General features: G+C 36.1%; 1 protein-coding gene across 2 annotated transcripts; it reads right to left on the bottom strand.

Moving 5' to 3' along the window:
- Positions 1–380: 380 nt before the first annotated feature.
- Positions 381–13,876, bottom strand: LOC117983531 (zinc finger protein 431-like). Of its 2 annotated transcripts, XM_034970101.2 has the most exons (15): positions 13,567–13,876; positions 12,814–12,945; positions 7,803–8,222; positions 7,580–7,702; positions 7,048–7,172; positions 6,035–6,109; positions 5,265–5,421; positions 4,247–4,368; positions 4,029–4,092; positions 3,918–3,940; positions 3,736–3,823; positions 3,280–3,402; positions 2,772–2,882; positions 1,966–2,081; positions 381–964 (listed from the first exon to the last, which is right to left on the bottom strand). In XM_034970101.2, exons 1-15 carry the CDS (start codon positions 13,672–13,674, stop codon positions 745–747), a joined length of 2,007 nt encoding a protein of 668 aa, XP_034825992.1. In that variant the 5' UTR covers positions 13,675–13,876; the 3' UTR covers positions 381–744. The 2 variants fall into 2 exon arrangements, with proteins under 2 accessions (XP_034825992.1, XP_069355744.1); XM_069499643.1 differs by lacking the exons at positions 381–964; positions 1,966–2,081; positions 2,772–2,882; ... (8 more) ...; positions 7,580–7,702; positions 7,803–8,222 and adding an exon at positions 8,632–10,571.
- Positions 13,877–24,928: the final 11,052 nt, after the last annotated feature.

The following is a 24,928-nucleotide window of genomic DNA, read 5'->3' as shown; positions in this document are numbered from 1 at the left end:
TTTCGGAAAAGAATAAAAATATAATTTTGTTAAAAGTATAGTCCATAGGGGACGTCACCGGGTTAGCGCGGGTGGTTCCCATCCTGATTGCCACCTCGTGCACGTGCAGAGCCCCAGAATAATTTTGTAAACCTACTATAAAAAAGTTTGAATATTAAAAAAACAAACAAACATGGAATAAAGGAATAAACATACCTACTTTATTAGATTTGTATTTTTTTAAATGCCTACCTACTAGTTGAAACTGTGCTGTACCAATATTTTCTGTCTACAAATAATTATTTTAATATCAATGAAGCAGCAATGTAGTGTAGGTAAAAATTGGAAAAATATTATCTCCATTGATTTGGTGGGAAATCCTAGGAAAATCATACACAATAATTAAATTACTTTGTATTTTCATTTACCTAAATACAAAATGGTCTGATAAATAATCTACAATAATAGTTAAATTAACTTATTGGAATCATTTGAAGAGAGTAGGTAAGTTGGGCTGCGCTTATTTAAAATATGAAATATATTTTTTTCATTTGCAAATATACCTACAGCTTTTTCAGCTTCTGATAAGTAACAACGACAAAATTTGAAAGAATTAAACAATCAACTAATGTAATTATATTCTAACCACAAATCATTACAAAGAACAAAAAAATATAAAGAACAAAAACATAAATATAAAGTAGTGATTTGGCCTTATACTATAAAAATCCCAAACTATTACATAGCTAGATGCGAGGTATTTGTTTACGGATATTTTTGGTAACCTAGCGTTAAATATTCTAGATTATTATCACTTTGCACCACCGTTGCATCGGTTGTGGTGACCGGATCGGACGTAGGTTCGATTACCGGTTTCGCCGTCGATTTCGACAGCGGCGCATTATCACCAGAGTCCATGCTGTCTTCTGTTATCCTTATATTTAACTCTTCTTTTTTTGGTAATTCGTCTTTTCTTCTTCTGATTCTGTAAAATTATAAATCGTAATATATTGTGATTTCTTTCGAAAGCTTGTGAGAAAAGTGGTGATAGCGGAGGGTTTAAGACATTGGCTTACTCTAATTTCGATCCTGGGCACGCACCTCTAATTTTTGCGTTTTAAGCAATTAAATATTTCTTTCTTTAACATTGAAGGAAAATATCGTGAAGGATCCTGCATGCCTGAGAGTTCTGCATAATATTTTGAAAGTTAGGTATGTTAAGTTTGCCAACGCGCACTTAGTCAGCGTGGTGGACTATGGCCTAATCTAATATGCGAGCTATATGAAATTTGATCAGCTTCAAAAGAAGGTGAAGTAAGTACCTATACAAATTTGTAATTCTCCGAGATTTCTAGACTACTGGGTGTTGAAATTGTTTTTTTTAATCATAGTTTTTGTCAGTTTCAATAATAGAATTAACTTTTTGGCTAACTACGATGGTATCGTTAAAATCACAACGAGGCACAAGTAACGGCCATACCAGACTCGATGCTTTTAGCATTAGCGATCGGCGATTTTGCGACTGCATCGATGCTGTATCGCGTTTTGATAACTTTCTGCGTTCCATCGCTGTATTGAAATCGTGCGATTTAACGATTGTTTCGACGCTACATCACGTTTTGATGACTTTCTGCTTTTGATGCGCTTTATTGGAATCATACTAATATTATAAATGCGAAAGTTTGTATGTGGGTGTATGTGTATGTTTGTTAGTTACTCTTTCAGGTTAAACAACTGGACGGATTTGGCTGAGATTTTTTAAACATGTATCCACTCGGATGAAGTCATCTCCGCTCGTCCGCACCGGGTTAACGCGAGGGCTGTGCGGGTGTGCGGAACGTTCCCTCCTTGATTGCTATTTAAACCTGTCGCGTACTATATGTGTGGAGCGTTCAATCGCAGCATCGAGCTTCAGAAAAGCAACTAAATCGCCGCTTACTGATGCTGAAACATCATGTCTGCTATGGCCCTTAGTAAAAATTTTACCTTTTCGGGTAAGGTTGCATGAGATGGAAGGTTTTATAATGCAATTTCATACTGTTGTTCTGGGTAAACCGCTTATCACACAACGTGCAACCGTACGGTTTTTCTCCCGTATGAGTCTGAAAAGTGCGAAACTGATATGAAATGTGTGTTATGCGTAATCCATACTAATATAATGGTATAAATGCGAAAGTGTGTCTGCCTGTCTGCTAGCTTTTTACGATCCATCCGTTTAAACGATTTTGACGTATCACTATAGCTTGCATTTCAGGGAAGGACATGGGCTACTTTTGGTCCCAGAAAAAGCAAACTTTGCCATGGGATTTTTAAAAATTCTAAATACATTCTGAACAATTCGCTGGCATTATTATCGATTTAGTAGGTACAGTGATAGCTTATACAAGCTTTTCTCCAGACAATGATGTAAACCACCTTTTTATCCTGGAAGAGTTCGCACGGTATTAAGAAAATAGAAACACATGCGGACGAAGTCACGAGTAGGTCATCTACTAATTAAAATATCAGGAATGGGCATAGCGCACTTGTGCTAGTCTGATTCGAGTCTGAGAGAGAAAATTTTGAACTGAATTCGGATGTCAATACTCAATAGTAGCAGTTTCTGATTCAAATCCGAAAAAATACGGCCATTTCGACGGCACTTTCTCGGATTTAAATCGGACCAGTGCAAAAAAGCCCTGAAATACTGTGTATTCATACATCTATTTCGAATCGAATTTTCCCGTATTCGCAATGGATAAGTTTATTAACAACCGAACATAGAAACGTCATTGGTTAACGTTGCAACTCACCACTGAGTGTCGCTTGAGGCCCACGTTGGAGTGGAACTGCTTGCCGCAAGTCTCACACGGGTGCAAGCGCTCGCGGGAGTGCATATTCTGATGCGCCGTCACACTGCCGGGCTATAACATTATTGCTGCATAAATAAAAGCGTTACGTTTTGAAGGCATGAGGAAATAATCGTGTCCTGTCCTAAGGATGACGGCGTTGTCTTATTTAATCATGAATGGCTAGCGATAGCGTTAAACTCTGGCCGTACATGATCAAGTTTACCGGTCAAGTTCGCAGCGGACTTGAAGGGGCGTCTAGTAAACTTGACGGTGTATGAATTGAAGAACGAACCAATAAATCAACAAACACAGTTTCGCATTTATAATATGGACAGTGATGGATAAGTCACGATAGTTTAAACGCTAAAATAGGAGGAGGTTCTCTAAGGAGTTTTTACAAATACCTAAAGCCACGCATACGAAGTGATGGAGGAAAGCCAGTATTACGATACCTAATAGATGAACTAACCGCGAGCGAAGCTCCACATATCTCGCAGATGTGTCTCTCGTTGGGTGCGAAGAACGACGTCCCAGGATGTTCCGAGATGTGGTGCTTCATACACGCCGCTTGCGTCTCGAAATGTTTCCCACACTGAGGACCAACGAGGTACATTTTGAGATCTCACTCGCCATTTAGCTCTATGTGTCAACTGCCATGTTTGTGTCAACTGACATGTAAAAATTACGATTTTGGTCCTTATTTTAAAGGTGTAGTACTTTTAACATGACAGCTAAACATGATGACATAGAGCTAAAATGGCGTGTGTAATCTTAAAATGTACGCACTATTTTATAGATAGTATTGGATATAAGCAGGCGTAGCTGGGTAGAGAATAGCTGAGGTCAAAAACGCGTTTCTTATTAAAAAATGACATAAATAGAAGCATACTTTTAATCAATACAATATGTCTAACTTTTAACTTACTTGATGGCATGTGGTAGGTTTCGTTCTAGCCCTCCGAGTTCTTCTCAACTTTTTCCTTTGTGGTTGGAATATTTTCTCATCAGACTTTCTGAAAATATGTAATTGTAAATTAATTTAGCTGACTAATAATAATTTATTTAAAGAACAGAATATCCAAGATATTAAAATAATATTATACTTACTTGTCTTTTAGCCTGCTCGTAATCTGAAAAACATCACAAAATATTCAATAAATTAAAGTAAGAAAACTTTGGTTAAAATTAAGCTGTTTTTAAATTTAAATAAAGCCTAACCTTTGCTTTTAATAATTTCCCCAAAATTTTTCGTGGTTGCGGATCTTCAGGGTTTTTATCTACACTGAAACAAACGTAACTGTTATAGCTATATACTGAGCGACACGAATATATCAAGAATTTATAGTTAATATCAAGGAATTTAACTAAAAACGCGCCACGCAGCATCGGGCTATGTTATAGGAACGTTTACGCCATGAAAAATGTAGGCAACTTACTCGTCACCTTCAGAATGCATTGCCGAATGAAATAGGTGTTCATCGTAAGCCTTCCTGGTCTCAAAGCGGATGTCGCAACGCGAGCAAAACGTGTCGATTTCGTCATCATCTTCCGGACTCTCCTAATAACAAGTAAATGATATAAAATTTATAACATAAATAATTTCAGGAGCCCTACCGCGGTAGTTTGACAGCTAGTGTGACGATCGTAATCACCTCCGATTGGTTGATGCTCGCTCACTATTGGCTACAATGCATTCTTGTTGCAACAAGAATTATGTATGACGACCTCCCTGGCGCAGTGGTGAGCGCTGTGGTCTTATAGTGGGAGGTCCCGGGTTCGATTCCTGGCAGGGGTTTGGAATTTTATAATTTCTAAATTTCTGGTCTGGTCTGGTGGGAGGCTTCGGCCGTGGCTAGTTACCACCCTACCGGCAAAGGCGTGCCGCCAAGCGATTTAGCGTTCCGGTACGATGCCGTGTAGAAACCAAAGGGGTATGGGTTTAATAAAAACTGCCATACCCCTTCCAGGTTAGCCCGCTATCATCTTAGACTGCATCATCACTTACCACCAGGTGAGATTGCAGTCAAGGGCTAACTTGTATCTGAATAAAAAAAAAAAAAAAAACACAAATTCAGCCCATCAGAACAATTGAGATTGTAATAATGATTGATGCAGGTTTTAGACAATCGCCCTACAGGTGTGGACTAGGAATTCAGGCACTTCTAGATTGGCCTGAACTTCTTACGAACTTTCGCTTTGGACTAAGCGCTCAGGGAATCACGTAGACCAATAGCGATGTGCTGGCATTTCATAGTTTTGGACTATAAATACCATATAAAGTGCGCGACAGGTTGAAATGGCAATCGGGGTGGGGACACCCCGCACACCCCCTGCGCTAATCTGGTGCCGGCGAGCGCGAGTGACATGTCGATGTACGGGGCGTTCCGCCGCCTCATATCCCGATTGCAATCTCGACCTGTCGCGAACTATACCTAGATTTAAAAGAATACTTACAACTTCATTCTCTTCGTCGTCATTTTCAACATTAAAACAGTGCTTGACCCGTTTATGGAGACGCAAGCCAATCTCGCTGACAAATGACGAACCGCAAAGCGTGCATAGATGATCGCTCCTATGCGTACGTAGGTGCGTATAGTACGTTGAGGAATGTCTGGAGGAAAATCATCATCATCAATATCAAGTGTTAGACATTTTTTTATTAGGCCCTCAACTACGATCTCACCTGGTGGTAAGATGATAGAAGCAGGGTAGCCTGTAACTGATGGAAGGGGTATGATAGTTTTATTAAACCCAGTAAGCCCCTAATCAATTTCTATGCGGCAACGTCCCGGAACAACGCTACGAATGAAGCCTCTCACCTGACTAATCCAGAGACAATTTAGAAATTATACATTCCTAGCCTCACCACTTCATAAGGGAGGTCAACATATTATGCCTTATTTTAGGTAGCGCCAACGATTGTAATCCATGGCTTTTTTTCATCTATAAGCTCCACTCCTTCGGGGGCGCCCTGCATTGCGTTTGCCGAGACGCGCTCTCTATTCGAAGAGCAAATACCTACTCCAGTGGCCTTAGATCGAATCGATTCTATCATCGGAATACAAAACCACTTGATAGGTCCAATCCGATGTCCAAAAGTATAGAAAAGTCAAAGTGACGTCACGAAATACAAAGTAGGTAGGGTACTGTAGTAACCCCATATCAACAAGATTTTTTTTACATTTCATTTCATTACTATACAGCAGTCATTTTTTGTTTCTTACCTAAATTCTTCATCACAATGTACACATTTCTTCGTGAAACCACTGTGATAAATGTCGTGTAGCAATGCTGTATTTCTGAAAAAAAAAAGTTTTAACGCAAGACATTTTCGTGTCTGAAATAGATCTTCGAATGACTGGGGCCGATTCTCTAGCACACAATCTCTAAACTAAACTAAATTAATAGGTCTAAATCTAGTGCTCTCCTTTTCCGCAAGCAACATTATGAAAGGGATGGCAATAGATTTAGACGTGCCATTTTAGTTAAGTTTAGAGATTGTGTACAACGGAATTAGCCACATTGATTTACTAAATACTTATGCCGAAGACTTTAAATTGTTTATTGAAGCTGGGTATCCACTATTTTAGCAAACAAGAAGCAGAATTCAAGTAGCAATGCCGCAAAACTATAGGCATCAAAAACCAGTCGCACTTCTATAATCACGCAAACACAAACACTCAAATGTGCGCACAACACTATACCCCTTCCAGGTTAGCCCGCTTCCATCTTAGACTGCATCGTCACTTACCACCGGGTACTGACTATAGTGTGTTAGTGTACACTATAGTGTATAACTAATACACTATAGTCAGTACCTACTACTTTATATATGTATGTATATACAGTATACCTAAGCATTGCCGATTTTTACGTGAACTCAAAGAAACGTTCGCTACTGAGCGCACGTTTCTTTGAGTTCTTCGCCTAAACATTTCAAGTGCGCGGAATGCTACAGATTTAGTTGGTACCTACTCAGCCTTAACATTTTCTTATAGTTCTCAGCTTCCGAGACGGTCAAGCGGCTTGATCAAGCAAACGGCACTTTTCTCATACATCGAACACTCCGAACGTTGCGTCAAGCAAAAATATAAAATCGCATTAATCACGCGTCAAGCACATAAATGCTTGACATGTAAACGGTCTAAATGCTTGACTCAAGCAAAAATCTACGTGCTTGACGTCAAGCAGCTTAACCGTCGCGGAAGCTCTTAACAGAGTAATTAAATAAACTCACTCAAGAGGACAGATTAATCCACACCGTAGACACTTGTATCTGGTATAGTGTTGAAGAAAATGTTTCTTGAGATGGCAATTCCATTTGAACCGCATTCGACAGAAACGACACTCAATAGAGCCAGACTGTGGGAAATGAAACCATTTTGTCAATAACACATAGAGTAGGTGTAGTACAAGGGCATAAAACAAGCCATTTCATTCGAGATATATACTCGTAAGTCGAGGATAAAATGTGTCACTGATAAGTGATACACTGACTTTTTCTTCTGAGACCTAGCTGAGCATGTTTGAAACAGGCGCAGGCATAGATTTAGTTTTAAGTTAACGAAAATAATTATTAGGTACCACAACGGTGAAACATATATAAATGAAAGATTCAATAGGTGCAAAAGTCTATGTGAATATAATTATTTAGAATATAAGTTTTATCTGATTTTAGTAATAACTCTTAGAATAGTTGAACAATCGTATCTAATCAGATTATGATCAGAAGTTGCTGGAATATAGAAGAGAAACTCGCATGTTTTTACCTTATTATGCCTCAGTTTACGATGTCTTTTCAACATTTCGTGCTTCGAGAATCCTTTGAAACAATCTGTGCATTTGTACGCTGCGACCACATATTTCTCACTTTGAGCTCTTTGTCTGAATTCCTTAAACATGATTCAATTAACCATTATTAAAGGTATTTATAAATTATTATAATATTGTACGACATAACGCATACATAGATATTTTAAAGAAATAGTTTACCTTTAAAGCTTCCTCTTCCGATAATTTCTTTTTTTCCCAATGTTTGCTGTTCAGTAGCCTACTCCGTTTATAGTCATATGCATCTTTGCCTTTTTCATCAAAATCATCTTCGGCGATTTCTATCTCTGTTTTGACTGGTTCATTATTTACTTCTTCAGTTCTTTCCTGAGTAATCGGAGGTTTTTGTTCCGAATCTGTTTCAGGATCAGAAGGTAGCGACACACCATCATCCCGATCGTCGACGGGTTCGTTAAGATATTCTATATTTGTTAATCTTTGCTCATATTGAGTTATTTCTTCTTTTATCGGAAGATATTCTTCCGTTGAGAATGTTCTCAGTATATTATCTTTCAGATTCAGTTTCGCGAGTGGTGACTGGAGACATGTTCTGTTTAATTTGTAAATGGCTTCATACGAAACCTAAAAGTTGATGACTATCATAAATAAAAAATGATACTAATTAAGTACTAAATGTTTTTTAAACAAGAGAAGTGTGGCCTAATTGTGGCAGCGCATAGTAAACTTTTACTAATTTGACCTTAGTAACTGTTAAGGTGACCTACTGTGGAGGTCCAAATTTGGGCTTTTCGTTTCCTTCTTGCCTTGGAGAGCATCTTAAGCAGTCGGTCCCGGTTATTATCACTAGCATCCATTGAAGTAGGTAGCTAGCATCGGATATTATATCCGTTACACCTAAAAGCAATTACGCACTCATCCGATCCAAGTCCGTGAAAATACGTTCTGAAGTAGTCATAAAACTATTTGTATGGTACCTTATGTCATAATATGACGTAAATATTTTTTATATTCGTGTTTTCACGGATTCAGATCGGATGAATGCGTGATTGCTCTAAGAGTTGAAATTTCTTTCTCTTAGTAGAGTCGTATGTGGAAGAACCTGGAAACTCAACATACCTATATCTAGGTATGTTGAGTTACCGGGTCCTTCCCAATTTCATTATCCCAAGAAATCCTCTAACATTATGTAAATAATGCAAAGGAGTCAGATGAAGATTTAGGTGTTTAGTTTTCATTATTAAATAAATACCTAAATAAAACCAATAAACATGACTAGGATATAATTTATTATATTGGCAATACAATTATTGATACTAAATAGTATTCCATACGAATATTTAAGTCACATGATTAAACGTTTTGACACATTCCTTAATTATTTACTTATGATTAGATTAGACTAGAAAAGATAATAATACTGTGATATAGGTAATTTTAAACTTTTATAGTTTACGATTCATGACTACACAAGCTTAAATTACTATCGGAATCTTCATTTGTAGTATGTTTAGCTATTACATATCTAAATCTCATTTGTGATACATCCAAAGTTTTCATTAAAAACTGCTGACAGACTCTTATATCTTCTCCTTTATGTGATATATAATAATGATAAGTAATATTCTTTGCGAACGTAGATCCTTGGCGGCGTCCGATCTTTTTTGGTCTTATACACGACAGCAACCAGTCTTGTTGCTCTGATTTGTTCATTTTCCAATAACGTTCATGAATGACCAACCTGTCTACTTCTGTTAATTTAACCGAACAGTCATTACCACATTTTTTGTGGCAAGGATTGGGTCTGACTTGTTTACTGAAAGGGCGTTTTCTGCGATTTCTAATACGTTTTTTCTTAATTGATCCTTCGTCGCGATCTGGCTCCACTTGTAATTGCTTCAAAGACTCTTCAGGACCTATATTTACTTCATCAGGTTCAGGAACAGTTTCGAAGTATTCTCGAGATGTAGCTGGCAACAAGCTATGTATGTTTGGCGCTACTTGATTTTTTGAAGCAATTCTCACTTTTTTACCTTTATTTTTATTTATAGAATATGATTTAGTTTGTTCTAAATTAGATAAAAGTAATACTTTAGAAGCATCATTACATAATGATTTTGATTCATTCATTAGTAATTTTTCAGCATTGTTATAACATAATTGTATGTTATTTTTTTCTGTGCTCAATTGAGATCTGATACTTTCGGAAAATTCTTGAGATTTTTGTACTGGATCATGGTAATTGCTTGTCGACTGTGTTTCTATCCTTTTGTCATTAATATCCGAGTCATTTTTCTTTATTAGATCTAAACCTGTCTCAATAAATTTGATTAGATGCGATGCATTTGGTGAATTTGATTTCTGAGATGCGTTAGTCAAGTCACTATTAGAGACTAGGTTAGTATCTATATCATTGTTTCCTGAGAGATCTAAATTTCCTTCTATAAAATCTATGTTAGTCTCATCAAATGCTTGAGATATACTAGGCAAATCGCTATATAGCATTGAAGAATCATTATCATCCAAGCCGTCCAAATTTTCTGCCAGATTTGAACTAATATCTTCATATCCTAAATCAGATTCAAGGAACGTATCGTTGACACTAGGTAACTCACAGATAACTATTGGTAGCTGATCATTTTCGGTTAATTTTCCAACATTCAGATCTATGTTGATATTTTTTGAAAGATCTGATTCAGGTTCTATACTTGGTTTTTGAAATGAGTGTTTATTAGGTGTTTCATCGCATATTTTTGACAAAGAAGCATTCTCGATCATACTTTCATCTTCAAGTACTACATCAAAATTATTCACAAAGAATGAGTCAATTTCTACAGGATCTGTGCTGTTGAAATCATGATTTAGAACTGGAAGTTCTGCTACATTTATATCTGTTTCTAAGAAAGGGTTTTTAACTTCGGATTCTTGACGTGTCATATTAGTAGAAAACTTCGACAGTTCAATCTTTCCAGCCTAAAACAAACCAATTTTTTCATTACCAAAATGTAAAACTGAATACATGTCTTTAGTCTTTATTCATACTGCATAATTCCTTCTTTTAAAACATAATCAACAATTTAAAGTGATATTTCAAACTTCATAATTTCTTATGAAAATTGTATTAGTGTATTAAAAAATAATATTTGTGAGTATAAAATTTCTTCACAACCAATTATTTAATATAGCAATCAATTACCTATTATCTAATCATCATCATGTTTACAGAATAATAATAAAGAAAAAAAAAACATATGAAACATAAATCTGTCAAAACTGTTGGTTTATTCTGTAAAGTTTATTAGGTAGTAAAATATCTACTTTTTTACTAACATTAACCTAACTTTTAATTTAATTTATTTTAACTTATTGGCTTGTTTTAAGGGTGATATCGATAACACGTTGAAATATAAAGTTCCAAAATCCTTAGTTAAAATTGCAGAAAGTCCATAAACCAACAAAGTTCATAAGAAAGTGACTCATTTAATTTTTATACAAAATGAAAGGGATAAAAGATTTAGCAAGCATCATTTTAAAGACTATTATATAATAATAATTATTATTATTAAGTAAGTAATTAGTACAATTATTTTAGGAATAAAATAAAAAATAAATAAATAAATATTTACCTCAATATCAGGCAACTATTTTATCCGCGTACAACTAACTTGAATTGTGTGGATAACAAAGATTCAACAGTAACAATAAGAAATAAATAAACTTAATTTAACGAATTTCAAACTGCACACAATATTTTTCGCAATGCATAATCAAATATCTATTCGCAATTAACTAAGTATTAATTTTAAATATAATAGGAACGGCATTCCGAACCAGTGGTAAATTAAACCTGACTATTCATAAGCACTTTTAAAAAGTTTACATGAATAAAAGAACATTCTATTCTATTCTATTCTAATATCTGTTTGACAGTTAAAATCTTAAAACATGAAATAAAAAACGATAGTAAAATAAATATATGATAGTAAAATTACTTCTAAATTGAGCTAATGCTCAATTTAGAAGTAATTATTGTATATAATTATTTATGATAAGTATTATTATATATAAGTTGATTTGGGTATTTATTATAAGATATTTATGTAGTTTATTAGATTCTAGTACCGTAGACCTATTCCACGTCTTGATACGCCTTACTCACAACCTTGAATGGGAAGCTGGAAGAAATCTCTGTTTAGAGATAAGCATTTCCGATGTAACTAAATTTATTATTACTTTGTAACTACAATTTTTGGTACATGAATAATAAAAATAAAATAAATAAATAATTTTGTGAGTAATAAAACCCAGTATGCTCCCTGATAAAAGAATAGGCACAGATTAAATCTTATGGAGTCAAGATGACATATGCCAGATCATTGGGAATCACTAACCACTCAAATTAATAATATATAATCAATTCTACCTGTATAATAAGTTTCCTAGCAATGCTATTTTTTTTTTCAGAAATTGTGTGGCCTTGTTTGACAAATAAAAATATTGATAACTAGCATTGACAAATTATGGATATGATTTTATTAATTTTGGCCACAATAGTCGCTTAGATTGGTAAGACTTAAGACAAAACTTTCAGCATGGTAAGCTAGAGGATATTAATAGTATCATTCATCAGTGGCAGTGATAGCCAGAGAGCTGGCTTCAAATCCTAGCAGTATCCAGTCAGTGAGATTTTTGATTAGTATTTCAAAATGTAATTAAGTAAGAATAAATTATTAGTGCATGTTGAAAATTGCAGCACGGACAGGGATTAAACCTGTACCCATCTGGTTATCACATGTGGCAGTGTTCGCAAACAGACTAAACAACAGTGGGTAAACAGACTAAAGGCACTCTAAGGCTGAGATGTATAGAGCGCACTTTGACTTTGTTCAGACTTAAGATCGAGTTAAAACGAAACAGATTTATGTGAGAGATATACCTTTGTCTCGTTTTAACTCTGTCTTAAGTCTAAGCTAAGTCAGAGTGTGCTCTATAGATCTCACTCTAAGGCCATGACAGCCAGAGGGATGAAGGTCAATCCCTGCCGGTTCTGCAATTTTTGATATGCATTAAAAATAATATATATTTTGGGATTGCCTTAAAAAGGTAAGCACTTTAAAAACAAAATAAGTTCAGGTTGATTCTTATGGCTGTTATAATGTTATTAAAATTACAGGTCATTGTTAAAAACAGATGAAAATAGTTCAAAACAACTTACAGGGCCTTTTCTTAGCAATTCCTTGAGTATTTTTTGTCCTGTGTAGCATTTTTCTTTAAATTTGTGAAATTTGTGCAATAATGTGGCACATTCGAAGCAGAAGTAATGTGGTAGCTCATCTGTTTCACTTACCTAAAATAGGAAAATAAGTAAATAGAAAACTAGTAAAATAGAAAAATAACTAGGGTCCAAATCTGTAGCACAATGTGCCCCGTTTTAAAGTGCACAAACGAAAAGATGTTAAACTATTAGTAGTGCCTAAACTACTAAGATGATTCTAATGAATGAGGTGTCAATCGATTTACTATTATGGTCTGGATGACATTATAAGGTGGATTTTACATGTAAAACAATAGGGTCTCTGAATATTTTTTTGCTATTATATCAAGTGAGATGTCAAATGAAAGAAGAGTTGATAAATATAGTAGGTACAATATTAAAAGCTACAGAAAAAGAGTTTTACTGTTTCAACATTCAATATGAGGAGTAGCTGGGTTAAAGTTTTCAATTCCATCTTTTTCAATTTCAAGTGGATCGTAAAGATTAAGGACTCGACAACTAGGTATTCTGTACGACAAATAAGCATTTTTCTCATTTAGGTACCTACTACCTACCCATACCCAAATCTACAAGTTTAAAATTTAAATAGGTAATAGATATATTTTAGCTAGGTAATATGACTACATAATATTGTAATAATAATGTTGTTCTCTTTTTTGTTAAATCAATTAATGTACAATGTAATATACTTACTTTCAATGCTAAAACTTCCTCATAATAAGATTTTAGTTGAAATTGTTCGTAATTGTAAACCTTCGATTCGGTGCGTAAACATATGCGGCATATTTTTAATTCTGACATGTCTATGTTTAATCACTTTATTGCAGTAATGTTATATAGAAAAATTAGTCAAGAGCATATTAATTATTACACTTAGCAGAAACTGGAATGAAAAATCACGAAAAAACTAAGTAACAAAATGTTTATTCAGTTTATTGACCACAAAATTTGTTTGACGCAAATTGATTATTGATTATTGAATGCATACCAGCACAGAGTAGGTACTTTTAACATATGGAAACATACCAGGCACAGATGCATCATACCAAAGAGATGCATACAGCCATAGAGATACAGGATGATGATGATGACATTGACATTGTAATGGCAGCACCATTACAATCACAGATAATTACAATGTAATGTGACTTCTTGCGTCAAACCGCCAGTCAACATCCAAGTTGCCAAGTGCGGACATTTCTAAGATACCTTGAGCCATTTGAGCCAAGATTTTGAGGCTCAGAATAATGACTGCCTTGAGGATACCGAAAAATTGTCGTAGGTATTTATAAAAAGATTACAGCAGATATGGGTAACATTGGTATAATAACATATTAATATTATTGACCGAGCGAGGCGAGGTCTCGATATTGCACATCTCCGTCTGTCTGGCCGTCTGTCACAGTCTTAAAACTTCTAAATTACTGAACGTATTTTTTGTGTTTCTTATTATGTTGGTATCACCAGCTAATCTTCTTAAGGCAGCTCAGTTCGGTGCTTTCTTCATACAAACGTAGGAGGGAAAATACAACAATATTCGATATTGTACGCACAAAACTAAGAATTATATCGATTTATCTCGTCATTATCTAGGTTCAATGATATCTAAAACATTGAAAAAAATATTGATTTAAAAGTTACGAGCCTCAAAAGATTCCTATTTTAACACTAAATCTATGACAACTTTGGGCGTAAATAAATAAGATTAGGGATATGAAAATCCTAAAACAATTTATCATTACACGTAGTTTATTTATTCATTAGTTGAAATAACTTTACTTTGCAAACCTAAATTCAGTAGTTTTTTCTCAAAAATACTTTTCCCAAACTACTGTTCAACCCTTTTCAAGCGCTAAATTTCGGCTAAAATCATCATGCTTCTCACCCCAAAACATTAGACACCGCGCGGGTGGCGGAGGGAAGGGCCAGCCCAGCGGCGCGCGGCTGCGCGTGTAATATTGTGGTTTCTATGACGACAACTGTTGTTATTAATTTGTTTTCAAAAACAAAAGTCGTAATGATTTCATAAAATTAATTTTTATTCAGTGGCTATGCAAATGTGTAGAAGATTGAGCAGAGCAGAGTCAATAAGTCCTTCAAATACTTCAAATGCATTTTGTACATTGACCTCTGGAATTTGAAATTTGGACACCAATTTTATTCATTGGTTTATTGACCTGACTTTGTTGTTGAGGTCCTAGTAGGGATATCTACTCGTGTGGTCCTAGTACAATAGGTAAGTAACTTTGTTTAGTTATTTATTTTATCTAATTTTAAAAAACCGGCCAAGTGCGAGTTGCTCGCGCACCAAGGGTTCCGTACTCAGGTATTTTTTTGACATTTTGCTCCATAAATCAAAAACTATTATGCATAAAAATAAATAAAAATGTGTTTTAGAATACACAAGTAAAGCCCTTTCATATAATACCCCACTTGGTATACTTATCATACATTGAAAATTGAAAATAATATTTTTTCATTAACACACTTTAATTTTTTTTTGTAAGTTGTAATCACAAATCTATGGTTTTCGGATTTATTCCTTTACTTATGCTCTAAGACCTACGTACCTACTAAATTTCATGATTCTGGGTCAACGGGAAGTATCCTATAGGTTTGTGTGACAGATACGACACAGACGGAGAGACGGACAGACAGACAACGAAGTGATCCTAAGGGTCCCTTTTTTCCTTATAAAGTACGGAACCCTAAAAAGGTACCTGTATATGTATAATAATATAGGTAGGTAGGTACCTACCTGGTGGTATTTCTTTGTATTTTTAGGGTTCCGTACCTCAGAAGGAAAAAACGGAACCCTCTGTCTGTCTGTCTGTCGGTCCGTCTGTCCGTCCGTCCGTCTGTCCGTCCGTCCGTCCGTCCGTCCGTCCGTCAGTCCGTCCGTCCGTCCATGCGTCTGTCGGTCCGTCCATCGGTCCGTCTGCCCGTCCGTCTGTCCGTCTGTTCGTCTGTCGGTCTGTCCGTCTGTCTGTCTGTCCGTCTATCTGTCTGTCTGTCTGTCTGTCCGTCTTACAAATAAAGTACGCAACGCTTCGTACAAATAGTACTTTTTTATTTATTTACTAGCTGACGCCCGCGACTTCGTCCGCGTGGATGTAGGTTTTCAAAAGCCCGTGGGAACTCTTTTATTTTCTGGGATAAAAGAAGGCAGGTCATGCCTGTCGTAGAGGTGATGGCCGTTGGAGCCGGAAAGTTCTTGAGTGGAGACCGCGTAGGTATAAGTAAGCGTAGTGTGGGACGCCTTCCAGCACGATGGACCGACGATATACAGAGGCTGGCGGGAAGTGGCTAGGTGAGGAAGGCTGAGGACCGGGTGTGGTGGCGCTCTTTAGGGAAAGCCTATGTCCAACAGTGGACGACCGCAGGCTGATGATGATGGAAAAAATCACGTTGATCCGTTGCACCCCTCACACGTCCCTATCCGCCTTCTCCACTCCTGTCACACTGGCGAATAAGTTTGGAATAGAATAGGATTTCGATGGAGTGCGTGGATTTTTGTGAACGGAGTTCAACCATGTAGTCGTGGTTTGGTACAATAGTAAATGGTATAATATTAATTCATATAATAATATTGATTCAGATACAAGTTAGCCCTTGACTGCAATCTCACCTGGTGGTAGGTGACGATACAGTCTTGCTTACGACTATTTCGGATCGGAAATTCTTGGATTCAGGTTAAATGCAGTGCAAAAAGAGAGATCATTAGGATTCCGTACCTCAAAAGGAAAAAGGAACCCTTATAGGATCAGTTTGTTGTCTGTCTGTCTGTCCGTCTTACAAATAAAGTACGCAACGCGTACTAGTACGCGTAGTCTGTCTGTCTGCTAGCTTTTCACAGCTCATCCATTTAACCAATTTTGATGAAATTTGGTACAAAAATAGCTTGCATCCCGGGGAAGGACATAGGCTACTTTTATGATAAATAAGATTTAGTGGATACCGCTATTTTTCTGGAAATAACGTTAGATGCGAAACTTCAATGGGGCTCTCATATAAATAACTTATCGAACAGACAGTTCTGCTGCAAATGCGGTAAAAAAGATTCGCCAGTTGACAGACATAGAAACGGCGAGACTAGTATATTTTAGTTACTTTCACAGCATTATGTCATATGGCATATTATTAGAAAAGAAAAAGAAAGAAAAGAAAAAACGTTTATTTTTTAAAGCTGTACCACACATTACCAGTTACCAACTGGTTAGGTTATCCCAGCGCCTCTTATACTTGAGTAATAAAGTCAAAAACCTCAAGTAGAAGAAGCGCCGGAATAAAGTATGTCATGTGTGGCACAACCCAAAAAAAAGGTCCCTACTCAGCATAAATGCATATTGTCTTGCACAAGTACAAAAACATACAGCGCTGGTTTTCAGTAGAAACCCTGATTCAGATGGCACCACGGAATTATTATGGGGTAATGCTGCTGATATAAATTCTATTTTTGTGCTGCAGAAAAGGGCTGTTCGAGCCATATATAGTATGGGACCACGAGAGTCGCTGAGAACTAAATTTAGAGAAGTTAAAATTATGACAGTGCATAATCAATATATTTTTGAAAATTTATTGTACGTATATAAAAACATAAATAAATTAAAAAAAAAAAGTGACTGTCATAAGTTCAAAGTGACTGTCATAAGTTCAAAGTTTTCATAAAACGTAAACTAATTAAAAAATCCTATTACATTGTAAAGGATTATTTAAATGATAAGCAAGCTTGGGAATGAGTTGCTCGGCTTTGTGATAGTTCTAATAAGTTTAATTTATGATTTTGTAAAGTGGTGATAATAAAAAGAATACCCGGCTGAGTTAGCTGTGGGCTCTTCTCAGTCTTGGGCACGTTTGGAACCCTCGTAGCGTTTGCGAAATAATTATCACCACTATATTTTACAAATCCAACAACTGACAATCGAAAAGAGTAATTTATTACCTATTTTGAACAAATCATTTGACTTTGACTTTTGATCTCGGAAAATCAAAGTTCCCACGGGATTTTTAAAAAACCTAAATCCACGCGGACGAAGTTGCGGGCATCATCTAGTGCATACTAAATAGTTTTTGATTTATCATGCAAAATGTCAAAAAATACTATTTACCTATTTATTTATTTTTATTTTTCACTAGCTGCCCCGGCGAACTTCGTACCGCCTAACAGTCGATTCTTTTTCAGGATTTTTTTAAAAATTTTCTCTACGTAAGAACCATATTCGTACTTCAAGGAATATTATAAAAAATGAATTAGCGAAATCGGTTCAGCTGTTCTCGAGATTTGCGATCAGCAACACATTTAGCGATTCATTTTTATATGTACCGAAATTCTAGTTACATAGTAGTAATAAATTAAGTTACATTGTAAATGCTTATCTCTAAACAGAGATTTAGATATAAACATTTTACTATTGTAGTACGGAAACCTCGGGGCGCGAGTCTGACTCGTACTTGGCCGGTCGGTCTGTCGGTCGGTCGGTCGATTTATTTTAGAATGCATCGTATCGACAGCTGGTGGTAGTAGTTTACATATATCCTACTAATATTATAAACTAGGTGAAGCTATGATAGCCTAGTGGTTAGGACGTCCGCCTTCTAAACGGAGGTCGGGGGGTTCGATCCCGGGCACGCACCTCTAACTTTTCGGAGTTATACGCGTTTTAATTAATTAAATATCACTTGCTTTAACGGTAAAGGAAAACATTGTGAGGAAACCTGCATGCCGAGTTCTCCATAATGTTCTCAAAGGTGTGTGAATTCTACCAATCCGCACATGGCCAGCGTGGTAGACTATGGCCAAAACCCTTCTCACTCTGAGAGGAGACCCCTGCTCTGTAGTGAGCCGGCGATGGGTTGATCATGATGATGATGAGGTGATGCCCGCGACTTCGTACGCGTGGAATTAGATTTTTAAAAATCCCGTGGAAACTCTTTGATTTTCCGGGATAAAAAGTAGCCTATGTCACTCTCCAGGTCAACCATACCCATGCAAAAAATTACTTCGATCCGTTGTTCTGTTGCGACGTGATTGAAGGAAAAACCAACGAACCAACAAACAAACACACTTTCACATTTATAATAGGTGTAGTGATGTGTGTGTGTGGATGTTTGGATGTTTGTTACTCAATCACACAAAAACGGCTGAACGGTTTTGGATGAAATTGGGAATGGAGATAGATAAAAGTGTAATTTAGGGTATACCCTAAATTAACACATAGGCTACTTTCTATCCCGGAAAATCAAAGAGTTCCCACGGGATTTTTAAAAACCTAATTCCACGCAGACGAAGTTGCGGGCATCAACTAGTAATAAAATATAATTTGGACTTATCCGAATTCCGAAAGTCAGGGTTGTCAAATCACACTTATATTATAAAGGCGAAATTTTGTATCTGCGTGTGTGTGTGTATAGGTTTGTTACCCTTTCACGCAAAAAGTACAAGACGGATTTGGCTGAAATTTGAAATAGTGATCGCTTTTGAAAGAGTTCTCGCGGGATTAAAAAACCACTATATCCTCGCGGACGAAGTCGCGTGTATCATCTAGTTACAAATATAAGTATGTAGGTCATAATGTGTGCTTAGACAATTTAATTATATACTTGAGTTTTCGTGTAACAGAAACAAAAATGGATTGGCGGAAGAGGAAAAAGAAACGGTTTAGACTCGCAAAAGCTTCTCGCAAAAGCAAATCACTTGCAAAGAGGAGATCTATTAAAATTCATCAGAATCTTTCCAAACCATAATATTATCTTGTGATGATAATGCCATTACTTTTTCGGGGTTATTCCCGTGCGTCACACCCGACGTGAGTAACAATGTGACTCGACGGAAATTTTATTTGACTGAATATGTACTTTTCCGGGATGCTGAATTTGATAATGACATTTATTTTCAAATCCAAAATAGCAGACATGCACTTTTCACAAAAAATAGAAATGGGTGTCGTTTTCAGGGTTTCCAGGATGCTGGTTTTGATAATGACATTAATTTTTTAATCTAAGATGGCGGGCCAGCACTTTTTATAAAAAATAGACGCGAGTGTCGTTTTCAAGGTTCTCCAGGATGGTGAATTTGATGATCACATTTATTTATTTTTAATAAATACTTATATATTATACTTCTATTTTAGTGGATCACGGGATTTTCTTTGGCAAGGAAACGACAAAGCAAAAAATCGAATTGAATTAGATTATGATGCTATCACACCGTACCATTTAGAGCCAGCTTCTGAAAGTTTGACACTGTGTTTGTAAGTTGATATTATTTAGATACTAGCAAATGCCCACGACTTCGTCCGCGTGGGCTACACAAAATTTCGAACCCCTATTTCACCCCCTCCAGAGTTGAATTTTCAAAAATCTCTTCTTAGTGGATGCCTGCGTCATAATAGCTATCTGCATGCCAAATTTCAGCACGATCCGTCCAGTAGTTTGAGCTGTGCGTTGATAGATCAGTCAGTCCAGTCAGTCAGTCAGTCAGTCAGTCAGTCAGTCAGTCAGTCAGTCAGTCAGTCAGTCAGTCACCTTTTTCTTTTATATATTTAGATTAGGAATTAGGATTAGGATAATATAATTATTATGTTACTAGCTGCCCCGACGAACTTCGCACCGCCTACAGTCGATTCTTTTTCAGGACATTTTTTAAATTTTTCTCTCCATAAGAACCATCCCCGTACTTCAAGGAATATTATCAAAAAGAATTAGCGAAATCGGTGCAGCTGTTCTCGAGATTTGCGATCAGCAACATATTCAACGATTCATTTTTATATAATAATATAGAGATTTACTATTTGTTGTCAGATTTGTCAATGCTGAATTATGTTGTATTTTAGTGACTCAAGACATTCCTTTTAGAAGAAAACAAGGAAAATAAAATGAATGTGCCCAATATACGTACCACTGAAATCCAACATGATGCTGCAACATTCAATTCCGTACTAAATATTGAAAGGTCTACCCATACCATACTTGTAAGTTGTTATGCTATGTTTTTTGCATACATTCTATATAGATAATACTCACAATATATTTATGTTGATTGTATGTTTATTAATTCCAGAAATGAAATGGAGAGCTTCAATAGTTCTGCGTCGAATGATACATCTAATGTGACTGTTGAAACAGAAAATGATACATATTGTGTTTATGTGTGTAGTGGGCTTTTAGAGGGAAATTGAATTGTACCTACTTCCTACTTATAAAAATAAAATTTTCATTTTTGAGATCAAAGTGGAATTTATTTAGACTTTTTTATACACAAGTAGATGGTATATATAGTTTTTAGTCGCTACTAATAGATAAGTGTAGGCAACAAAATTTATTTTCACAGACAAACGAATGTGTAATCATGTGTTCCTAATAGGTAATCCGCCAGCACAGAGAATTCAACTCCTAGAGTACGCATATACAAGGATTTACATGAAAACAAAATCGTAAAATGTTGGCGGGGGACAGGGGAGAATGCTTTGTTGTGATTGGTGGACTGACTAATAAAAACAATGTGCGGAATGAGGGTACCGAACGGGCGTGGGCGATGATTCATTTAAAATTCCGTGGGATCACCACGATTTAGCAATGCAATTCCTTAGGTACAGCATCAGGGTCGAGAAGTGGGTCTTCGAGTTCAATGATAAAGTCTTTACTTGGTAGATATAGGTACCTACCTCTCAATATCAATTTATAACCGACAGTTTCAAAATCCCATAAGTTTTGGTGGTCATGTCCCCTGCAGCATCAGGATTGAGGAGTTGAAATCCACATTTTATATAGGACAATGTTGCAAAGTTTCTTTATCAATTAAAAAAAATACGCAAATCGGTTCAGAAATCTCGGAGATTTCTGTGTACATAGGTAGAAAAACACAACTCCTTTTTTAAAAGTCGGTTAAAAAAGTATCCTTTGTTAATCCTCTACTTGTCTGTAAAAGTCCCGTCAAAATAGGTTCTGCCGTTCCGAAGATTAGCCCGTTCAAACAGACAGACAGACAGACAGTTTTTAAAAACATTTGATTCAGCTGTTATGGTACAGTTCAAATAACAATATTATGAGCTTGCGGTAGTTATTTCGAAATTACAGACAGACACTTCATAGAAGTATGGATTTCTATAATATAATATAAGTACGAGTTGTTTATACACGCTGAGGTAGTAGTTACCTAATAGGTATGTATGTAAGTGAGATTTTATAGTATTCATCAAAAGATAAGTAGGTAATCATTATCATTCAAAAAAAATTTAAAAATATCTATTTCAGTAGGTAAAACAATTTCACATAGTGCGTAGTAATTGGGACCATCCCAGTAACTGTTTTAGTATTGCTACGAGTACTCGTGGCAGGCGACCCCGCTCTTCCATAAAATCTTATACAATAATAATTGAAATAAGTAGTTCCTTCATAAATCATATATTTACAAAAATTCATCGGTGACATCTGTCCAACTATCTGTGTGCCATCATCAATATATCCGGACGCTAGTGTGAGCGCATGCACTCGCTACACTGCTCATCACTGAGTCTATTTCTTTCTATCACAATGTTAGGTGAAATAGCATACAGGTTACCCACGTGGGCCGAGCAGTTCGGACGTGCATCCAGCGTCACCTTAACGGCTGGGCTGAACCGATTTTAACGGCACTTGCAGTCTGCACGGGTAGGAAGCAAAGACAAGACGTACAGAGGAAAACTGTTTGGTAAAAACTGGTATGTAAAGGGTATTTTTTATCCCTGAAAATAAAATGTCCAAAGTCCAAACTGTTTATTTGGAAATCTTAAATCCATGCCGATTAAATTGCGGACAAGAGCTAGTCCTGAATCCTAAATGAATTTAATGTGTGTATCCACGAAAGTATTTATTAGGAAAAGGGATCTTCCATGATTGATTCGGAAAGGAGTCCTAACTCCTAATACAAAGGTATATTGTGTCACTGCAGCTGCACTCATCGTTATAAAATGTATAAGTAGGTACCTATACGTACTTATAAATATGGGAATTTTCCTTTTAATAGTGTAATAAAAATTTGTTATTATTATTATTAACTAAATAAACTAACTAACTAATAAAAATGTCAGTAGGCAGGTATCACTCACTCGGGGTGCCAGCCAGGTAACCTCCCAGTGTGCCTGGGTACTGCTGGTCCCTTTTGGATGCGTCCGAGGGGTAGAGCAGTATTCGGACCGGCGGCGGCGCACCCCGGTAACTTGGCTAATAGCATGGCTTGACTAGCTGGCTGGCTTCCGAGGGGGATGCGTAAACGCATTTCCCAGCGATGAAAAAAGGTATCAATCACTCAAACAGACAAAGTGAAGGGACTTGATCCTAGGCTTAGATGAATGATTACCTGGATGGATACTAAGCTCCAAATGCGTGTCAATTCATTTATATGTGCGTGCGTCATCTTGTCACTGTGTGCACGCATCTACGGTTGGGATAACGAATTTTATAAGGATATCGATATTACAGCTAAATTAATTATCTATGTTCAGATGACGGAACACTTTCATTAAAAAACAGTAAATCTCTTCGAATATTTTTTATTTATAAATGCGAAAGTGTGTTTGTCCTTCCTTCACGCCCTAACTAAACAACCAATCGACTTGATTTTTGGCATAGATATATTTGAAAGGACGGAGAAGTAACAAAGGAAAGGTACTAATCCTCGCGGACGAAGTCGCGGGCATCAGCTAGTACTTAGTATAAAAGGAAACACATTTTAATGAATTCAAATCAATTTATTGAGTAAAAAGTAGATAGGCAAACAGTTTGTTGGTTCTACTTCCCACCGCTTCAAATGTAGGTAGATAAGAAATGTGACTTGTTTTAGGATCGTCTTTATACGTGAAACAAATCAGATCTAAGTTGAGATCAGCTGGCATATTATAGCTGCTCGATACTCTTTAGGATAGGATTTCCACACGCCACAGTCTTGCGCCAACACCATCCGACTCCCTGCGACTCTCTTCACAATCTGTTAAAAAAACAAGTAATAAAATTAAAAAGCTACAAGACTCACGATGAACTACAGTGGCCCTGGTAAGTTCTATTTTCCTTATTACTGACCAAAAATAGATGCATTTGACGATTCAAAAGTAAGAACTTCTAAAAGTTTATAATTGAATAAAAAATTATCCTCAGTCTTTACCTAACTACTTACCTACTCTTGCATGACATTGAGGAGTTGGATTAGTGATTAGTTGTTACAAAGTTTATACCTACCTGGCAGCCAGCCTGGGTAGCCTAGTGTCTATTCACAATCAGAAGACCCAAGGCTTCTAAGGTAAATAAAGTTCGACTCGTTTTGGTTTCACTATTAGCCAGCTCTTGACGTGGTTTTAGTTTCTTTATAACCTGAAATTAAATTTTATTTGTCATGCTTTTAAAAATGCAAAAATCCTTATGGTCGTCATAGGGATTTTTGCATTTTTAACTAAAATTAAAAAAAACTGTAAAACATAAGAAATAATATACTTCCTCAAAACAGAAAATTAATAGTTGGTCTCTTTTTGTTTAACTATGGTCAAATCAAGAAAATTGCAATGTGCTACTTATCTAGTAGTAGACACCTACCGGCTACCTACATACAATTTGAAAGTGCTTAGTCCATACTGGTTGATAGTACGTACCTATTTAGGATATCCTTCAAATGTACTGGTACTGCATTTAATTGTAATTTCTTTATTTTAAACTAAAAATATAGTGAACAGGATTTTCGAAATGTTTTGAACATAGGCGAGAATATTTCTTTGGCTCCCAGTTTTTTCGTTTTATGGCCCTGATTATTTAGAAATGTGTGGCATTTCTAATTTCAGGACATTTTGGAAATCTACAAAAGTATGCAAATATTATTAAAACGATAAATTTGATTTTATCGATAAAGTATGTACACACATCACTACAAATGAGGCCTAAAGGAATGGCATTAAATAAATATTAAATTACGCTAACGTGACGCTAAACGTGATTTTGTTACTTTGTCACGAGATGATTACACTTATAATATGCAAATCTTTAATTTTCAGCGATTTTCGGAGTAAAAATCGCGGTTGGTAGCGATGAAATA

Source organism: Maniola hyperantus, chromosome 7 (genome assembly GCF_902806685.2).
Source record: "Maniola hyperantus chromosome 7, iAphHyp1.2, whole genome shotgun sequence".
Classification (NCBI taxonomy): Eukaryota; Metazoa; Arthropoda; class Insecta; order Lepidoptera; family Nymphalidae; genus Maniola; species Maniola hyperantus.
The sequence above is the reverse complement of the archived record's forward strand: the minus strand, read 5'-3'. Positions and strand labels throughout refer to the sequence as shown.